Raw genomic sequence first — 18,869 nt, 5'->3', positions numbered from 1 at the left:
ATATATATATATATATATATATATATATATATATATATATATATATATATATATATTCAATCTAATCAAATGATATATAATTAATGCAGTTTGCTACCAGTCATCCGATATGATATGCCTAATACATGCATGCATCATTTATCTCAAAAATAATCCAACAATAGTTTCTCATATATTATGTTGTGTTATGATAAATGCAAAAATCTTTTGGACTTCAATTTTGGAATTTAGGAAAAAAGAAGAAGCCGAGTGTCCATTTTGCAGTTAGATTCATGTATATATATTCGATGTAATCATCATATACCCAAAAAATGACAATCGAAAGACAATTTTATACCCAAAACACAACAAACTTTAAATATTATATATCACAAAAAAAAACAACAAAAGATACCCCCTCCCCTTCTACTCCTCAATCATAGTCACAGTTTTTTTAAAACCTTTTTTCGGATTCTAAAATTTAATATAAACAAAAAGACAAAAAGACATAGAGCCCCCTCCCTTTTCAATCAATCTCAATTATCTCTACTGAATAAAAGGGTCAAAACATCGGGTACCCTTTTGTCTCTATTATACTCCATAGGTCCCACCACATTTTTAACGTTTTATACTCTTCAAGGGTGTAAAGTGTAATAATAAAAACAACAAGGACTTAAACTGTAAATTTTTTATTAGAATCTGGCGTCTTCAAACCCGTGTAAGTCGCTGACTCTGTTTAACGACTTTCTCATAATCGCGACTTTCGCGAGCTTCTCAGCCACTCTCCAAGCCGACGTCGGCGTTAACGGCTCCACCGCAGTATCTATCGTCGCTCTCTCGGCTTGAACCACGCGCCGCCGTTGTAAATCGTTCAGCTCGGCTTCCAAGCTGGTTAGAAACTCGTTATTGGGAGACGAAGCCGAAGTCGTTTGTTGGATTAACGCGCGAGCCGAGATGAGGATGTGGTATGCGCCGATGATGTCGTTACGAGCCGTGAGCCGGCGTGATTCGGCTACAGCTCGAGTTGTGACGAAGAGGCTTCTCAGCCGTTGGATGGTGATCGCTGATGATCTGAGGGTTGTTGGATTAGGTAAAGGTACAACGAGTGTATTCTCTTTAGAGTAAATAATTTCATGGGTTAAGGATTCCCTGTAGGTGCAGCTCACTGATAGTACTTGGTGGACCCTCATCGCCGACGTAGGGACTTTCATTTCAATCAACAATTCTCTTTCTTCATTTGCAAACAATTCTCCTATTCGGATCCTACCCGACCCGAGAGCGACGGGTTTGGGTGTATACGAGTACACCGCTGTGATTTCCGCCGGAGAAGAGCCGGAGATAAACCGGAAGTCCAATTGAAGATCTTGAACCACCACGTTGAGTAAGTTTCCGATCGATTTCGCGAAGGAATGATCGTCGTTAATGGCGAGTTTGACTGTGTGTAGGGCGACGTCAAGGTGAGTTTGAGAGTGGGAGTAGCGCGTGGAAGACACGTGTGATGATTGGTCGGGGATGTCGGAGATGAGGATGATGCTGCCGGCGGCGTTTTTTTCCCGACGGTCTTCTAGCACTTTTGCGGCCTTTCTTACGGCGTCGGTTCCGTTTGATGAGCCTTCGAGAACTGCCATGGCGTCGACTATACGACGCGCCGTTCGTTGGCCGGTGGCTGTCATCCTCTTCAAAGGGAGTAATCTTTTTGAATATGAAGAGAAGGCGACAATTGATAGACGATCGGAGGATGAAAGTGATGAAATGATTAATCTCATTGTTCGTTTCATCATTTGTATCTTCTCGGTTGACATTTTTCTACTCACATCAACGACGGTTACTACATCAATCGGAGCTCTGCCTTGTGATTTCGCCGGCGGCATCGACGGAGCTTTTACTTTTAGAACAATCGCGTACGTTTCGTGATTCCGACCAGCTGAGATGACAGCTGTCTCCGGCAGCAATCGTACGTCCACATCTTTTGCATGAACACCGACGGGACTGTTACTACTGTTACTATGAAATCCTTGAAACTCTTCAATGGAGTCTTCGTCGCAGTTTTCATCAGTCTCCGGAATCGGATTGAACCGAGCTTTAGGCGTCAGCGAAGGTAATGGCTCATCATCATCATAAATTTTCAAATCTGGTTTAAACGAATGCTGTTTCCTCAATTTGCTGTTCTTCTTCTCAACAACATCGATCATTAGTGTCGTGGCTAGCTTTTCCCTAAGCGTTTCTTCTTCTTCACCAAAATGATGCTTCTGATTCTCATCGTTTACAGACAACACAGGCATCTCTTTCCACATGGTGCCACAAATAGGGCAAGCTAAGCTCCCTTTTTGCTTCACATGACCGGCGATGCACGGAAAGTGAAAACCATGAGAACACTCCGCCGTGTAAATCGCTACGCCGCGCCCTCGCTTCACGCTCTGCAAGCATAATCCACATCTATTCTGCTAATTCAAAATGTATAACCAATTTAGATTTCTTCTATACTATACGATAATCATGAAACGGAAATTCAAAACGAATAGAATCAAAGAATCAAATCTTACTGTGGTGAGGCGTAAGTTTGATTTGAGGAGAGAGAAAGTTGAAGGAGAGCGAGGCGACGACGGAGTCGATGACCATTGAAACACTCCATTACTTCCAGTTGTTTTACAGTGAAGCTTTGGACTTACAGGAACAGACGCTGATTTCTCCGGCAGGTTTCCGCTACTTGTTCGACAACGAAGTCTTGGAGTTAAATCCGTCTGCGATTGAATCCGAGGCGTAGACAGATTAGAGGAAGAAGAGCTAAAAAATCCAAATCTTCCACCAAATTTAGGAGTACCACCACCTCCACCGCCACCGCCACCGCCACCTCCACCGCCACCATTCCTCTCATGATCCGGATCATCTCCGGTTGCTCTAACGGCGGAGGAGGAATCCACTTCCCGTGGAACCGATGTACAGAAAGCTCTTCGCCAACCAAACACCATTTCACACTCTACACGATTCCTTTTTCCGAAAATTGATTGAATCTGATGAATAATACCAAGTGTAAACCGGATTCGATTGAAATAAGATGAAAAGTAAACAAATTACAGATTATAGAAAGGATAATTGGTGAATGTGTATGTGTGTGTGTGTGTTGAATTTAGAGTTTGAGTGGTGAGTGGAAGATGGAAATGGAAATGGAAGCCAGAATATTGAAAAGAAGGATGAGTAATAAATAGGAAGGGGAGAGTCTCTGCATCTTAAGTTTCTTGGGCAGAGTTTCTATTACGAGGTCAATGTATATATTTATTTATAGCAAAAATCGGTTGCCAGTAATAGAAAATAAATGCTGAATTCTGTTTTTGATGTGGTAACTATTCATAACACTAATTACTTTCACAAATATAGATAAAAACATATTGTTTCTTTTGGTTATTATAATCAGTTTTACTAGTAGTATTTTGAAGTAATTTTTAAAATTGAAACAATAAATTTAAAATGATATTTTAAGGCATAACTCACTTATATAGGATTAAGAAATCAATGTGATATAAATTGATATTATCTTGAATATTATTAAACGGATTTTTAGAATACAATTATAAAATGGTAGGTAGATATTTTATTAGAAGATTAAAACTAGGTTTTATGGAATTTATTTAAATTTATAAAATAAAAAGTAAAAAATAATAAAAACTTAATCCTGGAGGAGTTTGGTTTTAAAAAAGAATTAAAAATTCATGAAAGAATAGCAAGACAATGAAAAATCTAATAAATTGTAACCATTAAAAAAAAAATAAAAAAAAAACTATACTTTATTCTTTAAAGAATACTGTCATTTTTTTTTTTTTTTTTTTTTTTTTTTTTTTTTTTTAACTTTTAAATCTTGAAAGAATCACGACAAAACATGACGATCCTACTAAATTATAGCCATTTAAAAAAACAAAAAAAAAAAAAAATGCTTTATTATTAAAAAATTACAGTCATTTTTTTTGGAAGATTATTCTCCTTTTCATCTACTTGTATATGTGTCTATGATTTCATAAAAGAATGTCCATCTAAAGCAACCCCTTCTTCTCTTTCCATTCTTAAACCAACCTAGCCGCTCTTCCGTTATATTACAATCGATCACACAAAGGCTTCCAAAAAAATAAAAAAAATAAATGTAGATTTAACACATCAGTGACAATCTTTATAAGTAAGAATGAAATATGAGAAACTTTTAAAAAAATTATACCAACACAAGGAAAAATGCTGTACCATATGTGCACAGTGGGAGGGATCAACAAGGATCAAACAACATTCAAAATGTTGGGTTTTATTAGCATCAATGCACATGATCAATGCATCTAAAACAAAACATAAACTTATGTTTACATGGATTCTAAGGTTTTACTAGTTATAACAAAGAACTTAAATATTTTTTTTTACAAAAATAAGAATACTAACCTCTTGGTTCTTTGATTGTGATCCTCTGTGATTGAGTGATTGCATTGGATGAAGGATCCAAAGTTGAATATCTCTAATGTTATCAGACCCAGAAACATCAAAAACATGAAGGAAGAACCCTAGTTTAGGGTTTATTTAAAATTCACTAACCTATGAAAGGGGTTATGAATTTCATATACTAGGAGAGAGAGAGAGAGAGAGAGAGAGAGAGAGAGAGAGAGAGAGAGAGAGAGTTTGGATGAAAACCGAGAAAAAAACTATTTATAGGTTGTAGTTAAATCCTTAATAGATTCAAACTCTTTAAGTTGATCCTTTTCTGATTTAAACATGTCGTATCCCTATCAAAAACCGTCCATAAGTTGTCTCCAAGAGTTTTTGAAATATTCTAATTAATCTTTAGGAATTAATTAATATTCAAGCTCTTTAATTAATTCCAAATTAATTTACAATTAATTAATTATCAATTTATTTTTCTCTATTTCCTTGATGCTATTTGGGTTATGAGGTCAACCAAAAGAAAACTCCTATTATTAGAAATATCACCAAAACAACTAATGACCTTGGACACTATTTCCGACAGTTTCTTACTTAGACAAGTCGTTAACTTTTCACTATCTTAATATTTCACTACCAATCAACAAAGAGTATTCATCCAATGGAACTGCCAAACTCTGATCATAATCAAAATTTAGTCCTTAGACATGTGATCAATTATCTATTTGTTCTAGATATCTCTATGAACAAGAACCATAGATAAGGGTCAATGTCATTGTTCAACATCTTGTTTCTCGATTAACGATTTCTGACAATCACATCTGACTTCCAAATCGAATACATCAATTTAGTCAGGGTTCAACCAAGCACTTCATATATCAGCAACAAATCATCAAGGTGCCTAGAGATATCGTTTCCCAGTTATGAGATGGAACAAATAAACTTTGACTAAATAGTTTTTTTTTTCTACATGTCTAATCATACATGAACATACCCTTTATGCCTACTAGTTACAGATAACGTTGGAGCATACCAATAAGTAATCTCTAAGTGTAGCTTGTTATAGTACATAAAATATATTTTCATCTTAGAATTACTTGTGACTAGATTCAACAAGTAATCTTTAAGTGTAGGTTGTTATAATACATAAAATCTTTATTTTCAAGCACTCATGAGTTTTAGCACAATCTCTATTGCAATATCCATTCTCCATGGCCAATCAACTGATACTCATGACAATTTTAAATCATTCACTCACTCCCCAAAGTGTGACCGACTGTGGAGGTTTGAATATAATTAAATATTCTAGAAGTGGGTTCAAAACATGAAAAAGTGAAACATAGTATTGAATTAACATAACTTTGATAGCAAAGTAAGCTCTTTATTAAGTCTCCATGAAATAAACATCAAAACAGTTACAATTCATATTGTTATATTGTTTCAAAACAATTAAAACTAGTCAAATAAATTATTACATCAGATCACTATCTAATCTTATGTCAATGATCCTTGTATGATTATTATGTTTCTCTCTTAATAATCGCTTCATGAAAGGATCAATATGATTCTGACCAGATGATACTCTATTGTTGACAAGATCTTCATTTTCTACTCTATGTTGAATGTAATGGTATCTCCTAAGTATGTGTCTCGAATTACCATGGTCCTTGGGTTCTTTAGTCAAAGTGACCACACCTTAGTTATCACAAAAGCTCTTCAAAGGCTCTTTGATGCTTGGTACAACTCCAACATCGTCGATGAAGTTCTTTAACCATCTAACTTCATTTGTCGCTCCACTAGTTGCAATATACTCTAATTTACATGTTTGAGTCCACCACTCCCTTCTGCTTGGAACATTTCCACTCTATTTATGTTCAAAAATCACACCCGAAACTATGTTTTATAACATTAAGTTACTAATACATTTACGTAATACCAATGCATAACTAACTTGCAAATCACAACTTATGTATCTCCGTTTGAAGAATAGTAGATGTTATCATCTTAGAATTACTTATGATTGAATCCATGAAGTAATCTCCAAACATGGGCTTATCCAATACTTAAATTCCTATTTCAAGTACACATGAATATAACAGCAATCACAATGCTATGTCCAATCACTATAGAGAATCTACTAACACTCCATGACAATCTTAATTCATTACCCGCTCCAAAAAGTATGACCGACTATGGAATTTTGAATAATATTTAAATAACTCAAGGAAGTAAACATGCAAAGTGAAACACAATAATAAACTAATTTAGTATATTATCATACCCATTTAATATAAATAAATCCCTATTATTTAATCACCATAACAATTATGAATTTATTCATTATAGATTGTTTCGTGTAATCAACTAACCACTTGAATCAAAAACATCAGTTATGCCATGTTCTAAACATGTATACTATGCATGGTCCTTCCTTTATGAACATATCAACTGTACATTACTCCAACAATGCTCATTTCACAATTCCTAATTCATATAATTAGATAAGATGTAGTTGAATTTCATCTTTACACACATTGACTCTCTATGATGTCGAGGTTCTGAAGTCACAGAGACTGAGCCTTTGATATTACAGAGATAGAGCCTTTATGACTATCTCCCGTTATGGAAACATTTCTATATTCCCATATAAACATCAATTCTGAAAATGAATCATCTCAATCCAAAACATGTCACTATGGTCTTTCCCAAATAATCTCATACTTCCAACTATCCACAAGCAACCAATCTTTGGTAAAACTTTAGAATATTCTTGACACTCGTTTAATAACTTTAGTCACATAAAAATCTAGTCCTTTTCTCATAATGATCAAGGTTAGAATAAGCGAATACTATAGCATATGTGATAAATCCTATATTTGAAGCATATGGGACTCGACTCATTATTATATGTACAAGGATTTAATATCTTCTCAATTTCTTGCCATAATATTTCCATATAGAATCTCTTATGTTTAAACATTTCAACATGATATTCATATATATATATATATATATATATATATATATATATCTTTGACTAAGTTCTATTAAACTACATGATCTAAACTTTTAGATTCGAAAAGAAGTACGAGTACCATCTCCCCTAGGTCTATCATAGCGAAATATTCCACAGACACATTGTTTCCTATGAATAATATTTTCCTCATGCAATTCCAGCAAAATAATTATGCTCCCACTAGCTGTTTAGGACAAACTAGATCCAGACTTAGTTTTCCTTCATGGACTGAACTTTTCTATTCTAAATTTCTTGCTTTTTGACAACTCAAATGCCTACCAGTGCTTCCGTGCTGTTATCTACTCATCCATATCGATCAGTGTACCTTCACTGACCAACATACTTTGCTTTTGCATTTAAATGAAAAACATAGAAATCAAAGGCATTGATAACTTAAGTCGAAGTGCATAGAAATAAGAATGTATCAATTAAAATAAAATAGGTTTTCAATCGCATGTCACGTTCCAGTGATAACTAAAAGGATCATTATCGGTTGACTCTTGTAATTCTCAAGATCAATGTGACTCCTACTGACTTCTAGAAATATGAGGTTTTCTCTCAAGGAACATTCCTCGATGACCTAAAAAAAATATTCAAAAGTTTGTGTGGATTCCTGACAAGACTATACCTCATGAAGTTGGACTTAATTTATCTTTTGTTTTCCGATCAATGAAAACATCAAAACTTTAGTTCTTAAAGTGCTTGAGTGAAGAAAGCATTCTTACTCCACATCTTATGATGTGCTACTGAACTTCTTAGTTTGGAATGAGTTTCAAGATACAATTTACAGTGACTAGAGCATAACTCTAGAACTTGATTGGAACAAAAAATGACTTACCTATGATCGAAGCATTTCCATCAATGATCGATTTCTCTTCTTAGTTATGTAATTGTAGTAAGACGTACTTGGAGGATTAATTGTGATACAAGTCCACAACTACTATGATGATCATAAAACATGATACTAAAGTACTATACTTTCATTCCAGATTGGAGAATCTTTTATCTTTCTGCCTAATAGATTCTGAATTCATTTTACTACTCTTTGAACCCTTTCAAAAGTGTTAGAATTATGCTTAATCTTATAAACACAATCATATTTACTGTAGAATCAGTAAATCATGAAGAATATAGTTATTATCCATTGTGGTGGATCTAAAGAATCCATATTAACATGTACTAGATCCATTAGTCCTTCACTTGCCCAATAAAACATGTGAACAAAACCACTTGGGTTGTGGTGACTTGGTAAGGCATGTGGAAGATATGGTGGATAACCTATTGACCCATGTTCAAATCCTGACACCACTCAGCCCTTGTGGCCATGGAGGTTCGCCTGCAGTGACTCCAGGGCATGAGGCAAAGCTTTATGTTTGCAGCGGGGGATTAGTCGGTGCGCGAAAGCTGGCCCGGAAACCCTCGTTAGGGAAGTTCCCTTTCCAAAAAAAAACATGTGAACAATGAATTAGTCATAATTTTACAATGAACAAGATTCTCATGGATCATGCAATTCGAATTGTATGATTCCAAGTTTCTATCTAATTGAAACTTGGTGATGTGATTTCCTTTCACTTGGTTAAATTTGACAGTACCACACACGCGATATTATAGGAATCAAATCCATAATGAATATTACTATTATTAGAAACATAATCGACACACTTATCAATTTCACTGCAAGTAAATATAAAATAAGACAACTATATAAACAAAAACTTCACTTTTATTGAAATGAAACGAAAATTTGAACTTTTCCTTAAAATACATAAAATGAAAAGTATGTTTCTAGATATCTCTGAAGAGTAATAGCAAACTAATAAAACCATCATAAATCGTTAGTAGTAGCTCAAAATTCTGATAGTAGAACCATGCGACAAACCTCCATTTCCCATGATCAGATTTTGCTCACTTTGCTCCAGATCTTCTTTCCTTTACATCATGTAATAACACCAAAATGCGATCACCACGTCATGTATTAAGAGTCTATGAATAGGAACTTACTAATAGAGTTTGATAATTGACGTACTTGAAGTAGTTTCACATGACTTGACTTTACCATCTCTAAGATCCTTCAGGTATTTTGGGCAGCTTCATTTACAATTTCCCTTCATTTGGTAGTAGAAATATATGGACTCATTGGGGTCAACATATGGAATAATCTTAGAATGAGCTTTTATCTTTACCATACGATGAAACGTTTTGACCTTGGCCGATCCCTTTCGATTAGGAAGAGAAAACTTTCCTTAATCACCAATGTTACCATTGTCAATGTCCATGAAACTCTTGGGATTAGATCTCTTAAGTATTTCTGCTTCAGTTGTAATCTTAAGAAATTCTGCTTCAACAGTCATCAACATATTTGTCAGATCGGCTCGTGTCACGTCGATATTCCTCATATGAAAGTTCTCAACGAACTGATCATATGAATTTGGAATCCACAGAAGAACCAAATCATTGGCTTGCTCCTTTAGGAATACAACACCCATTCTTCTCAACTTGTCAATATACGATTTCATTTTTAGAACATGTGCACACATATAGTTTCTATCTATAATTTCCCAAAAATTCATGGTAAAATTTTTCATTTTAAAACATTGAACCCATATAAACAATTTCCAGAACCATTCAAACTGAAATACATCATTTAAACATCAGAGTAAAAATCACAAATAGCCAATGCAGAATAAACTTTGGGGGATGTTGTGCAGTGAAGCCGAGCCTTTCCCTTTGGAACTTAAAGTACTTGGAAAATGTTAAACTACAAACCGTAAACACAAAGCTTAGTGAGTTCTCCAAAATACCACATACCATACATAGGATAGGGAATGCCATGTACCAACCACAGTCTTACAATCACTATCTTTCCATGAGCTGCGTAATGGTCTTTCTTCGCCAATCTGGGGGCCTGATATGTGCATATTTAGTGTGTATTAAGTATAGTTTTTTATTCATATATTAGCTAAATTGTTGCATATTATGGACAAAAGGTACTTAAAAGTGTTAAATTATGTTTTTCAGTCCAAAGATGAAGCTCAGAAGCGAAAGGAAGCAAGAGAAGCGGTTAGGAGCTCAAGAGTGGAATGAAGAAGGAAAACACCCAAAAAAAGGCTTCTACTCGTCGAGTCGAGCCTTGACTCGATGAGTCCGGTCGCGGATTCAGAAGGATAATGATTCGGAAGTCAAGATAGTTATCGCAATACGAAGAATGTGAGAGGGACTCGACGAGTCACCACCTGACTCGACGAGTCGGAACGCATATTTAAAGATAACTCCACAAATCGAGAAAGGAGAATTCTGGGAAGTTTCAGAAGTGCCTTGCTGTGAATAAGAAGCTAGAAGAACCCTAGAAGTCGACCAAGGAAGCTAGAATTCAATTCCAGGAGTAATTAAGGCGTAATTTCATCATTCTACTTATTCCTTTTGTTTTGTCAACATGATTAAGCAACTTGAACTTATTTGTTTGCTGTTATTTACCTTAGTTATGAACTAAATTCTTTAGACTTCTGTTTGGGGATACAAAGTTGACAATATGATTTGATTGATTGGTAGGATTAATTCCAAGTTGGTGAATTATTGTTATTTTAGCTTGCTAAAGAACCTTGTGTATGAATGATAATTAATTTTCTGTTAATAGGAAGATAATTGATTAGCATGAACATCTATTGATTATCAACCTCATATGATATGTGACCACTATACCATATGTCTAGAATTAATGAATATGAAACTAGGATTAATAAGGAAATTGAGTAAATTCATGTGCAAGCTTGTAAGATGACCATCAAACAAGAGGTTAATTAAGAATAATAAATTAATTAGCTATTGCAAGTCTAACTTAACCCGAATAATTAATCTAGTAAATATAATTAAATTAAGCAATTGGCCACTGTTTGAGTTAGTTTATTTGCTAAGGATTAGGGTAGTGAACATGAACCTAATTACTTGAATCGGTAACCAACGAAAGAATTAATCCATTGCACTATTACCTTGAAATCAACCATAAAGTTAACCGAGTTGAACTAAACAGAAGTTCCTCTCCCATTATTGAATCTAGTTAAATTGTCATTTTCTAGTCTTTAATTAGTTATAGTTAGTAAGTTTCTAGTCTTGTAAAACTAGAGAAAAACCCCTATTTTCTTAATCAACTTAGATAGAATTAGTTTTTAATTTAATTTGTCGTTCCCTGTGTTCGATACCCTGCTTATTTAGCTATACCACAATTGATAGGTTCACTGCCTTTTGTGTGTTATTTGATAATTAAAGTACGATTAAAACTAAGTGAGTTTTATACACATCAAGTTTTTGGCGCCGTTGCCGGGGAACGGTTCTAAAATTAACATTAAAATTCTAATTCAATCGATCCTTTGTGTAAGATTCATCTTACACAAAGTTAATTTCTATTTAATTTTTGTTTAAGTTTTTAGATTTAAAAAAAAAAAAAAAAAAAAAAAAAAAAAAAAAAAAAAAAACCTGATTTTCACTTGAACTCGCCAAGTGCATTCGCCCCGACTCGGTGAGTACAACGCTGAATCAGATTTGATTTTTTGTTCCTTTTTACGCTTTTTGTTTTGTTTTTTTTGTTTGGTTTGCAGTTAGTTCATGACCCGAGGATCTGCTACGCCTCTAGTTCCCCCTCTTGAAGACCCGGAAACCGTATTAAGAAGAAACAAGGGCAAAACCGTTGGAGAAACCGTTTCTTCAAAGAACTCACCACTCAAAAACCTCAAATCCGTTTTTAGCAAGAAAAGGAGCAGCAAATCAGGAGCATCCAGTGCATCATTCACAATCGAAGACCCGATCCCAAAAGACACCGAATACGAGACCGAGGAAGAAAGCGAGCACACATCCGAGTTTGAAGACGATTTAGCCACCGCTATGGCTAATATTGACGAAATTCCCATGGGGGAGTGGAAGAAGAGGATGCGTGATGACACTGGCCCGGGACTTGTGCAACCCGCAATTCCCGCTACCGCTACGTTTGAACTAAAGGGCCATATTCTCGCTCAACTCAAGGAGATACCTTTTCATGGGAGAGATCATGAAGACGCCTACAAGCACTTGGATGAAGTAAATGATGTGGCGGATTACTTCAATGTACCCAATGTGCCCCGCGAGATCCAGCTACTACGCATGCTTCCTGTCACATTTAAAGGAGCTGCAAAGGATTGGTTGAAGTCACTACCCCCCGGATCGGTTACCACATGGGCCAAAATGAAAGAAGGGTTTATAGATCATTTCTGCCCACCTTCCAAGATAGCCAAGCTAAAGAAAGCCATCACCAACTTCGAGCAACAACCCGGAGAATCTGTTTATGAAGCTTGGGAAAGATATAAGAGCCTACTAAGAAATTGCCCCCACCATGATCTTAATAGCCAACAAGAGGTCTCTATCTTTTATGATGGAGTCAATGTCACCACAAGGCAACTACTCGATTCACAAGGCCCGTTCACCCGAAAGCCACCTCCGGAAATAAAGGAATTAATTGAAGAATTCTCCAGGCACTCTAGAGAATACCACAACCCGAGGAATGAAGTGAGTCGTGGAGCAGTAAACTCGATGAACGATGGCATGGCGGCGGTGATAGCTAAACTCGATAGCCTAGACCGAAGAATGACGAAAATGGATCAAACGATCCATGCTATTAGAGTTGGATGCGAAAATTGTGGTGGCCCCCATCTTACCAAGGATTGTGATCACGACGAGAATGGAAATAAAAAGGCTCAAGTATTCTATTCCAGTGGCGATAGATACGATGAAGACTGGAGGAAACCCAAGAAGGAATGGCTCCCATACGAAGAGTATAAAAAGGCTAAGGAGGAGAAATACAAACAGAGGGAGAGGGGATATTATCAAAACGAAGAGCCGGTGACAGAAAAGAAGGCGAATTTAGAAGATATACTCACAAGGTTCATAACCGCGTCCGAGAAAACACATAATGATCATGATGTAGCAATGCAAGAAACCAGAAACATGTTGAGGAATCAGCAAGCTTCCATTCTCAACATTGAGAAACAACTATGACAACTTGCACATCAAGTAAATGAAAGAAGACCGGGCCAAATTCCGAGCAACACCGAGCCCAATCCAAGAAATGAGAACGTGAGCGCAATAACCTCCAGAAGTGAAGAAAACATTACAGAAGCACTAAGGATCTCCAAGAAGAAGGAAGACAAGGTAGAAGAACCGGGGCACTCCTGTGGACTCGACGAGTCCATGTGAAAAAGAGAAACCCATCAATTCTTCGAAACCTTATAAGCCTCCACTGCCATACCCAACTAAAGCCATGCCTGCAGAAAAAGTTGAAGCATACAGAACCTTCATGAATCATGTTAACGCTCTACAAGTTAATGTGCCATTCGTGGAAACAATACTTCAAACGCCTAAATACTTCAACTTGCTTAAGGGCCTTTTTGCTTCTAGGAAGGATTTGACTGAAGTTGCAGAAGTCTTGATGAGTGAACTACCTAAAAAGAAGGGTGATCCCGGCAATATGGTGATTCCGTGCCAATTTGGTAATGAGATATTCACACGAGCATTGGCTGACTCGGGGGCAAGCATCAATATGATGCCTTTGTCATTCTATAAGAAGTTGAATCTACCAGAACCAAAACCGATGCATATGAAGATCCATTTGGCGGACAAGACAATAATCCATCCAAAAGGCGTTTGTGAAGATCTCCTTATAAAAGTTGACAAGTTCATATTCCCAGTAGACTTCGTGGTTGTTGATATGGAAGAAGACCCCGAAATTCCAATTCTTTTGGGGAGATCCTTCTTGAACACTGCGTGTGCCTTAATTGATATAAGTGAGTCTACATTGACGTTAAGAGTGTGGGTGATGAGGCTGTGAAGTTTAAAGCTATTCCAGAAATCAAGCAAGAAGAGAAAAAGATTGAAGAAGTCTCAATGATCCAATTGGATGATGAGATATTAGAAAAAGAGCTTGCACAATTGATGAAAGAAGATCCAACCAAGTTTGTGATACACTATGAAGAAGAAGGAGATGTTAACAAGGACTTGGAAGAATTGGAAAAGCTACTGGAAGGAGCCCACTCAGAAGAAACCCAAGATTCTAGGGAATTCGTACCGACTCGCTGAGTCACTCTAGTGGACTCGACGAGTCCAGTCGATTTGGGCAAACACTTGGCCGACTTGGATCCGCTTGTTACTAGTCCTTCACATACCTTAGATTTCAGTAATATACAGGAGTCTTTAGAAGAACAAACAACAAAAAAAGGAAAGGAAAGGAGAGTTCAATACGCCGATGTTGCATGTCTTGATACGGTCCAATTTGAGGAAGGGTTAAGCACGGGAAAGGATGCAGAAATAAAGGAAATGAAGGAGGAAGCTGATCATCAATTCACCACTAAACCTAGAGCACGGACCATCATGGAATGTGAAGTTATTAAATTCAAAGAAAAGGAGGTTCAAGAGACGGTGAAAAAGAAGGGGGTGAAGAAGAAAAAGAGGAAAAGGGAAGCCCAAGCAGCTGAAGATGAAGCAATGAAAAGAAAAAGAGATGAATTAAAAAGGGCTTACAAGAAAAAGATCCACGCTTACAAGACCAAGTACAAGTGACAAAAAGTTAAGCGTGCGTTCCCGATGCTCGAGGATTACAAAACGTAGATGGGAAGGAGTCTAGCTCATGACTCCTCAAAAAGAAGCGCTTGGCGGGAGGCAACCCGTTATATAGAGTTTGCTTTCTTTTACTTTTTAGTTTTCTTTTTATTTTCCCTTCGTTTTTAATCTTAATCTTCCAAATCATCGGGCATGTCTGCTTGAGAGTGTGCATAGCCTAAGTGTGGGGTGAAATGATTCATAATAAACAGAAAATTTTTGAACTTTAGCAACCAATCCCACATACGACTTTTTGACCACTTCAATATCCCACATATTGATGGTGGAAATTACCCATTCATTCCATCTTGGGATGATAGGATTGGTGCGCGACGAAGTGGAGCCGGGGGAAGTGGAGCCGCCAATGATGATGAGGAGGATGAAGATTGATTTTTATATTTTTGTGTTTTTAATCAAACAATTTTAATTTTTTGTTTTGTTTTATTTTTTATTTGGTGTGTATGCTTTGAGATTTTATTATGTTTAATGGTTGTTTGCTTTAGTTATTTTTCAGGATTGAATTATGATTGCTTGCTTAGGATGGTTTAGAGATATAAAGCATGGATGTTTTCGCGAGTGAGAGCGAGTCAAGGAAGCGGAATTTTAACGTCAAAGTGTCGAGTCAGGTCCTAGGGGTATGAGCAATTGAGTCCGAACGTGAGGAAGAGTTAAAGAAGTTTTTAGAGGCTAAAACAGTTGCAAAATACCAAGATTTTTCGTTCAGTGGCCAACTCGTCGAGTGCACTAAGCTGACTCGACGAGTCGCCTTGTATTTCCACAGATTCTGAGACGGCGCGCTGCTACTCGACGAGTCCCCCATATGTCTTGACGAGTCGTTTCACTTTTTATGCCGAAGGACTACTGATTTGATGCTGATACTTGTACCACTTGCTTCCTTGTTCTTCCATTTCCATTCTTGAAGATTTTACACCGATTTTCGCATATTTGGAGCGACCCACACGAGACAAAACACCCAAGACATGGATGAGATGTTACCATGTCTAAAGTTGATTGAAGTTGGAGCTTAAATGAGAGTGATCAACCTATCCACTGCTATCCCAGGGGAGTTTGTTCCAATTCCCTCTTTATTTTTATGTTTTTATGCATCATATGCAATGAGGGCATTGCATCACATAAGTGTGGGGTAGGGGGTTGGTTACATAATAGTCAATTTTTTAAAAAAAATTGCATACCAAAAGTATTATTTAGGATTTAATTTAGAAAATTTTGGTAAAAATTAGGATTCCATGTTAGAATTGTGTTAATAATTGCATAAAGACCCAAATGTTTAGTTGAGCCTATATATGTTCTAGTGCATTTGTGGCTTCCTTATTTCAGTGAAATCATGAGACAAAAACACGACCTTGCTTAGCCTGAGGGATGCAATATGTTTAGCAGCCTAAACCTGAAATGTATCCAGGAAATTTTTTATCATTAGCCAATAAAGGTTGAGATTGAGCGCCCCTGCTTAAGCATGTAGGGATTTGAGTGACAAAAGTGAGGTATACATGTAAAAAAAAAGAGAGAATTACAAGAAAAATTGTAAGAATTTTGGAGCAAATGAAGTGAAGATCTAAAGATCAAAATTCCAAGAAATTCAAAAAGTTGAAGATGCCAAAAGTCAATACAAGTTGGTGAATTCAAAGATATCAAAGATCAAATTATCAAGAAAGTGAAGAATTCAAAGAATTCCGTAGTGGTATCGAAAAGTTGTAATTCTAGAATATGTATGCTTGGGTTGCTCAATTAAAAATACCTTGAGGGTAAAGAGGTTTTCTGAGGATGGATTCGGAGGGTTGCATAAAATGAGCATAGTTCGGGGTGAGTGGGCGAATGTTTATGAGGATTGTGAGTATTTGAAATATGGGGGGTTCTTTAGGAAAAATTTTAGACACAAATGCATGCATTGCGGTCTTGGCATAATGGCTGGGTTAGATTGGAGTTGTTATACATAATTCTAATGTGTTAAAATTCAGTTTTGCTTGAGGGCAAGCAAAAGACAAGTGTGGGGTATTTTGATATGTGCATATTTAGTGTGTATTAAGTATAGTTTTTTATTCATATATTAGCTAAATTGTTGCATATTATGGACAAAAGGTACTTAAAAGTGTTAAATTATGTTTTTCAGTCCAAAGATGAAGCTCAGAAGCGAAAAGAAGCAAGAGAAGCGGTTAGGAGCTCAAGAGTGGAATGAAGAAGGAAAACACCCAAAAAAAAGGCTTCTACTCGTTGAGTCGAGCCTTGACTCGATGAGTCCGGTCGCGGATTCAGAAGGATAATGATTCGGAAGTCAAGATAGTTATCGCAATACGAAGAATGTGAGAGGGACTCGACGAGTCGGAACGCATATTTAAAGATAACTCCACAAATCGAGAAAGGAGAATTCTGGGAAGTTTCAAAAGTGCCTTGCTGCGAATAAGAAGCCAAAAGAACCCTAGAAGTCGACCAAGGAAGCTAGAATTCGATTCCGGGAGTAATTAAGGTGTAATTTCATCATTCTACTTATTCCTTTTGTTTTGTCAACATGATTAAGCAACTTGAACTTATTTGTTTGCTATTATTTACATTAGTTATGAACTAAATTCTTTAGACTTCTATTTGGGGATACAAAGTTGACAATATGATTTGATTGATTGGTAGGATTAATTCCAAGTTGGTGAATTATTGTTATTTTAGCTTGCTAAAGAACCTTGTGTATGAATGATAATTAATTTTCTGTTAATAGGAAGATAATTGATTAGCATGAACATCTATTGATTATCAACCTCATATGATATGTGACCACTATACCATATGTCTAGAATTAATGAATATGAAACTAGGATTAATAAGGAAATTGAGTAAATTCATGTGCAAGCTTGTAAGATGACCATCAAACAAGAGGTTAATTAAGAATAATAAATTAATTAGCTATTGCAAGTCTAACTTAACCCGAATAATTAATCTAGTAAATATAATTAAATTAAGCAATTGGCCACTGTTTGAGTTAGTTTATTTGCTAAGGATTAGGGTAGTGAACATGAACCTAATTACTTGAATCAGTAACCAACGAAAGAATTAATCCATTGCACTATTACCTTGAAATCAACCATAAAGTTAACCGAGTTGAACTAAACAGAAGTTCCTCTCCCATTATTGAATCTAGTTAAATTGTCATTTTCTAGTCTTTAATTAGTTATAGTTAGTAAGTTTCTAGTCTTGTAAAACTAGAGGAAAACCCCTATTTTCTTAATCAACTTAGATAGAATTAGTTTTTAATTTAATTTGCCGTTCCCTGTGTTCGATACCCTGCTTATTTAGCTATACCACAATTGATAGGTTCACTGCCTTTTGTGTGTTATTTGATAATTAAAGTAGGATTAAAAGTAAGTGAGTTTTACACACATCAGGGCCAAAACCCAGGTCTTACAAACAAGTGTCAAGAACGAGCTCCTGGTCTTTCATGCAAGTATCTCAAAGACAACTAGCATCCTACATATAACTGCCAAGGTCCAGACCCTGGTCTTGCATACAATTTCTAGGATCCATATCCAGGTCTTTCGTATAATTGCTAGGGGCCACCACCTGCTCACCCTACATTGTATAGTGAGAAGATTAACGTTTTAGACGACAATCACTATTACTGCTCTTACTTCCCAAAATACACATCCTATACACCAACTATATTGTCACATAAGGTAAACCCTTAGCCTTCCTTCCAAAATTAGGTGTTTGACCAAAAGTCAACCCAAGTGAAAAGTCAATGATCAAAGTAAGGTCAAAATTGGCAATTTGCATCCCTCAATGTCTTGGCCTTCCTTAGCAACATCGTGGTCACTAAATTGCCAAAACAGTCGATGATTCCCCC

The 18,869-nt window shown here is 36.2% G+C and overlaps 1 protein-coding gene across 2 annotated transcripts; it reads right to left on the bottom strand.

Annotated features, from left to right (window-relative positions):
- Positions 1–329: 329 nt before the first annotated feature.
- Positions 330–3,240, bottom strand: LOC145043810 (E3 ubiquitin-protein ligase WAVH1-like). Of its 2 annotated transcripts, none has more exons than XM_078992566.1 (2): positions 2,523–3,240; positions 330–2,423 (listed from the first exon to the last, which is right to left on the bottom strand). In XM_078992566.1, the coding sequence occupies exons 1-2, from the start codon at positions 2,946–2,948 to the stop codon at positions 672–674; spliced, it is 2,178 nt and encodes a 725-aa protein (XP_078848692.1). In that variant the 5' UTR covers positions 2,949–3,240; the 3' UTR covers positions 330–671. The 2 variants fall into 2 exon arrangements, with proteins under 2 accessions (XP_078848692.1, XP_078848693.1); XM_078992567.1 differs by having other exon boundaries at positions 330–2,420; positions 2,523–3,239.
- Between the last annotated feature and the right edge of the window lie 15,629 nt (positions 3,241–18,869).

The sequence above is a fragment of the Lactuca saligna genome, chromosome 4, assembly GCF_052625555.1.
Source record: "Lactuca saligna cultivar CGN05327 chromosome 4, ASM5262555v1, whole genome shotgun sequence".
NCBI lineage: Eukaryota > Viridiplantae > Streptophyta > Magnoliopsida > Asterales > Asteraceae > Lactuca > Lactuca saligna.
The sequence above is the reverse complement of the archived record's forward strand: the minus strand, read 5'-3'. Positions and strand labels throughout refer to the sequence as shown.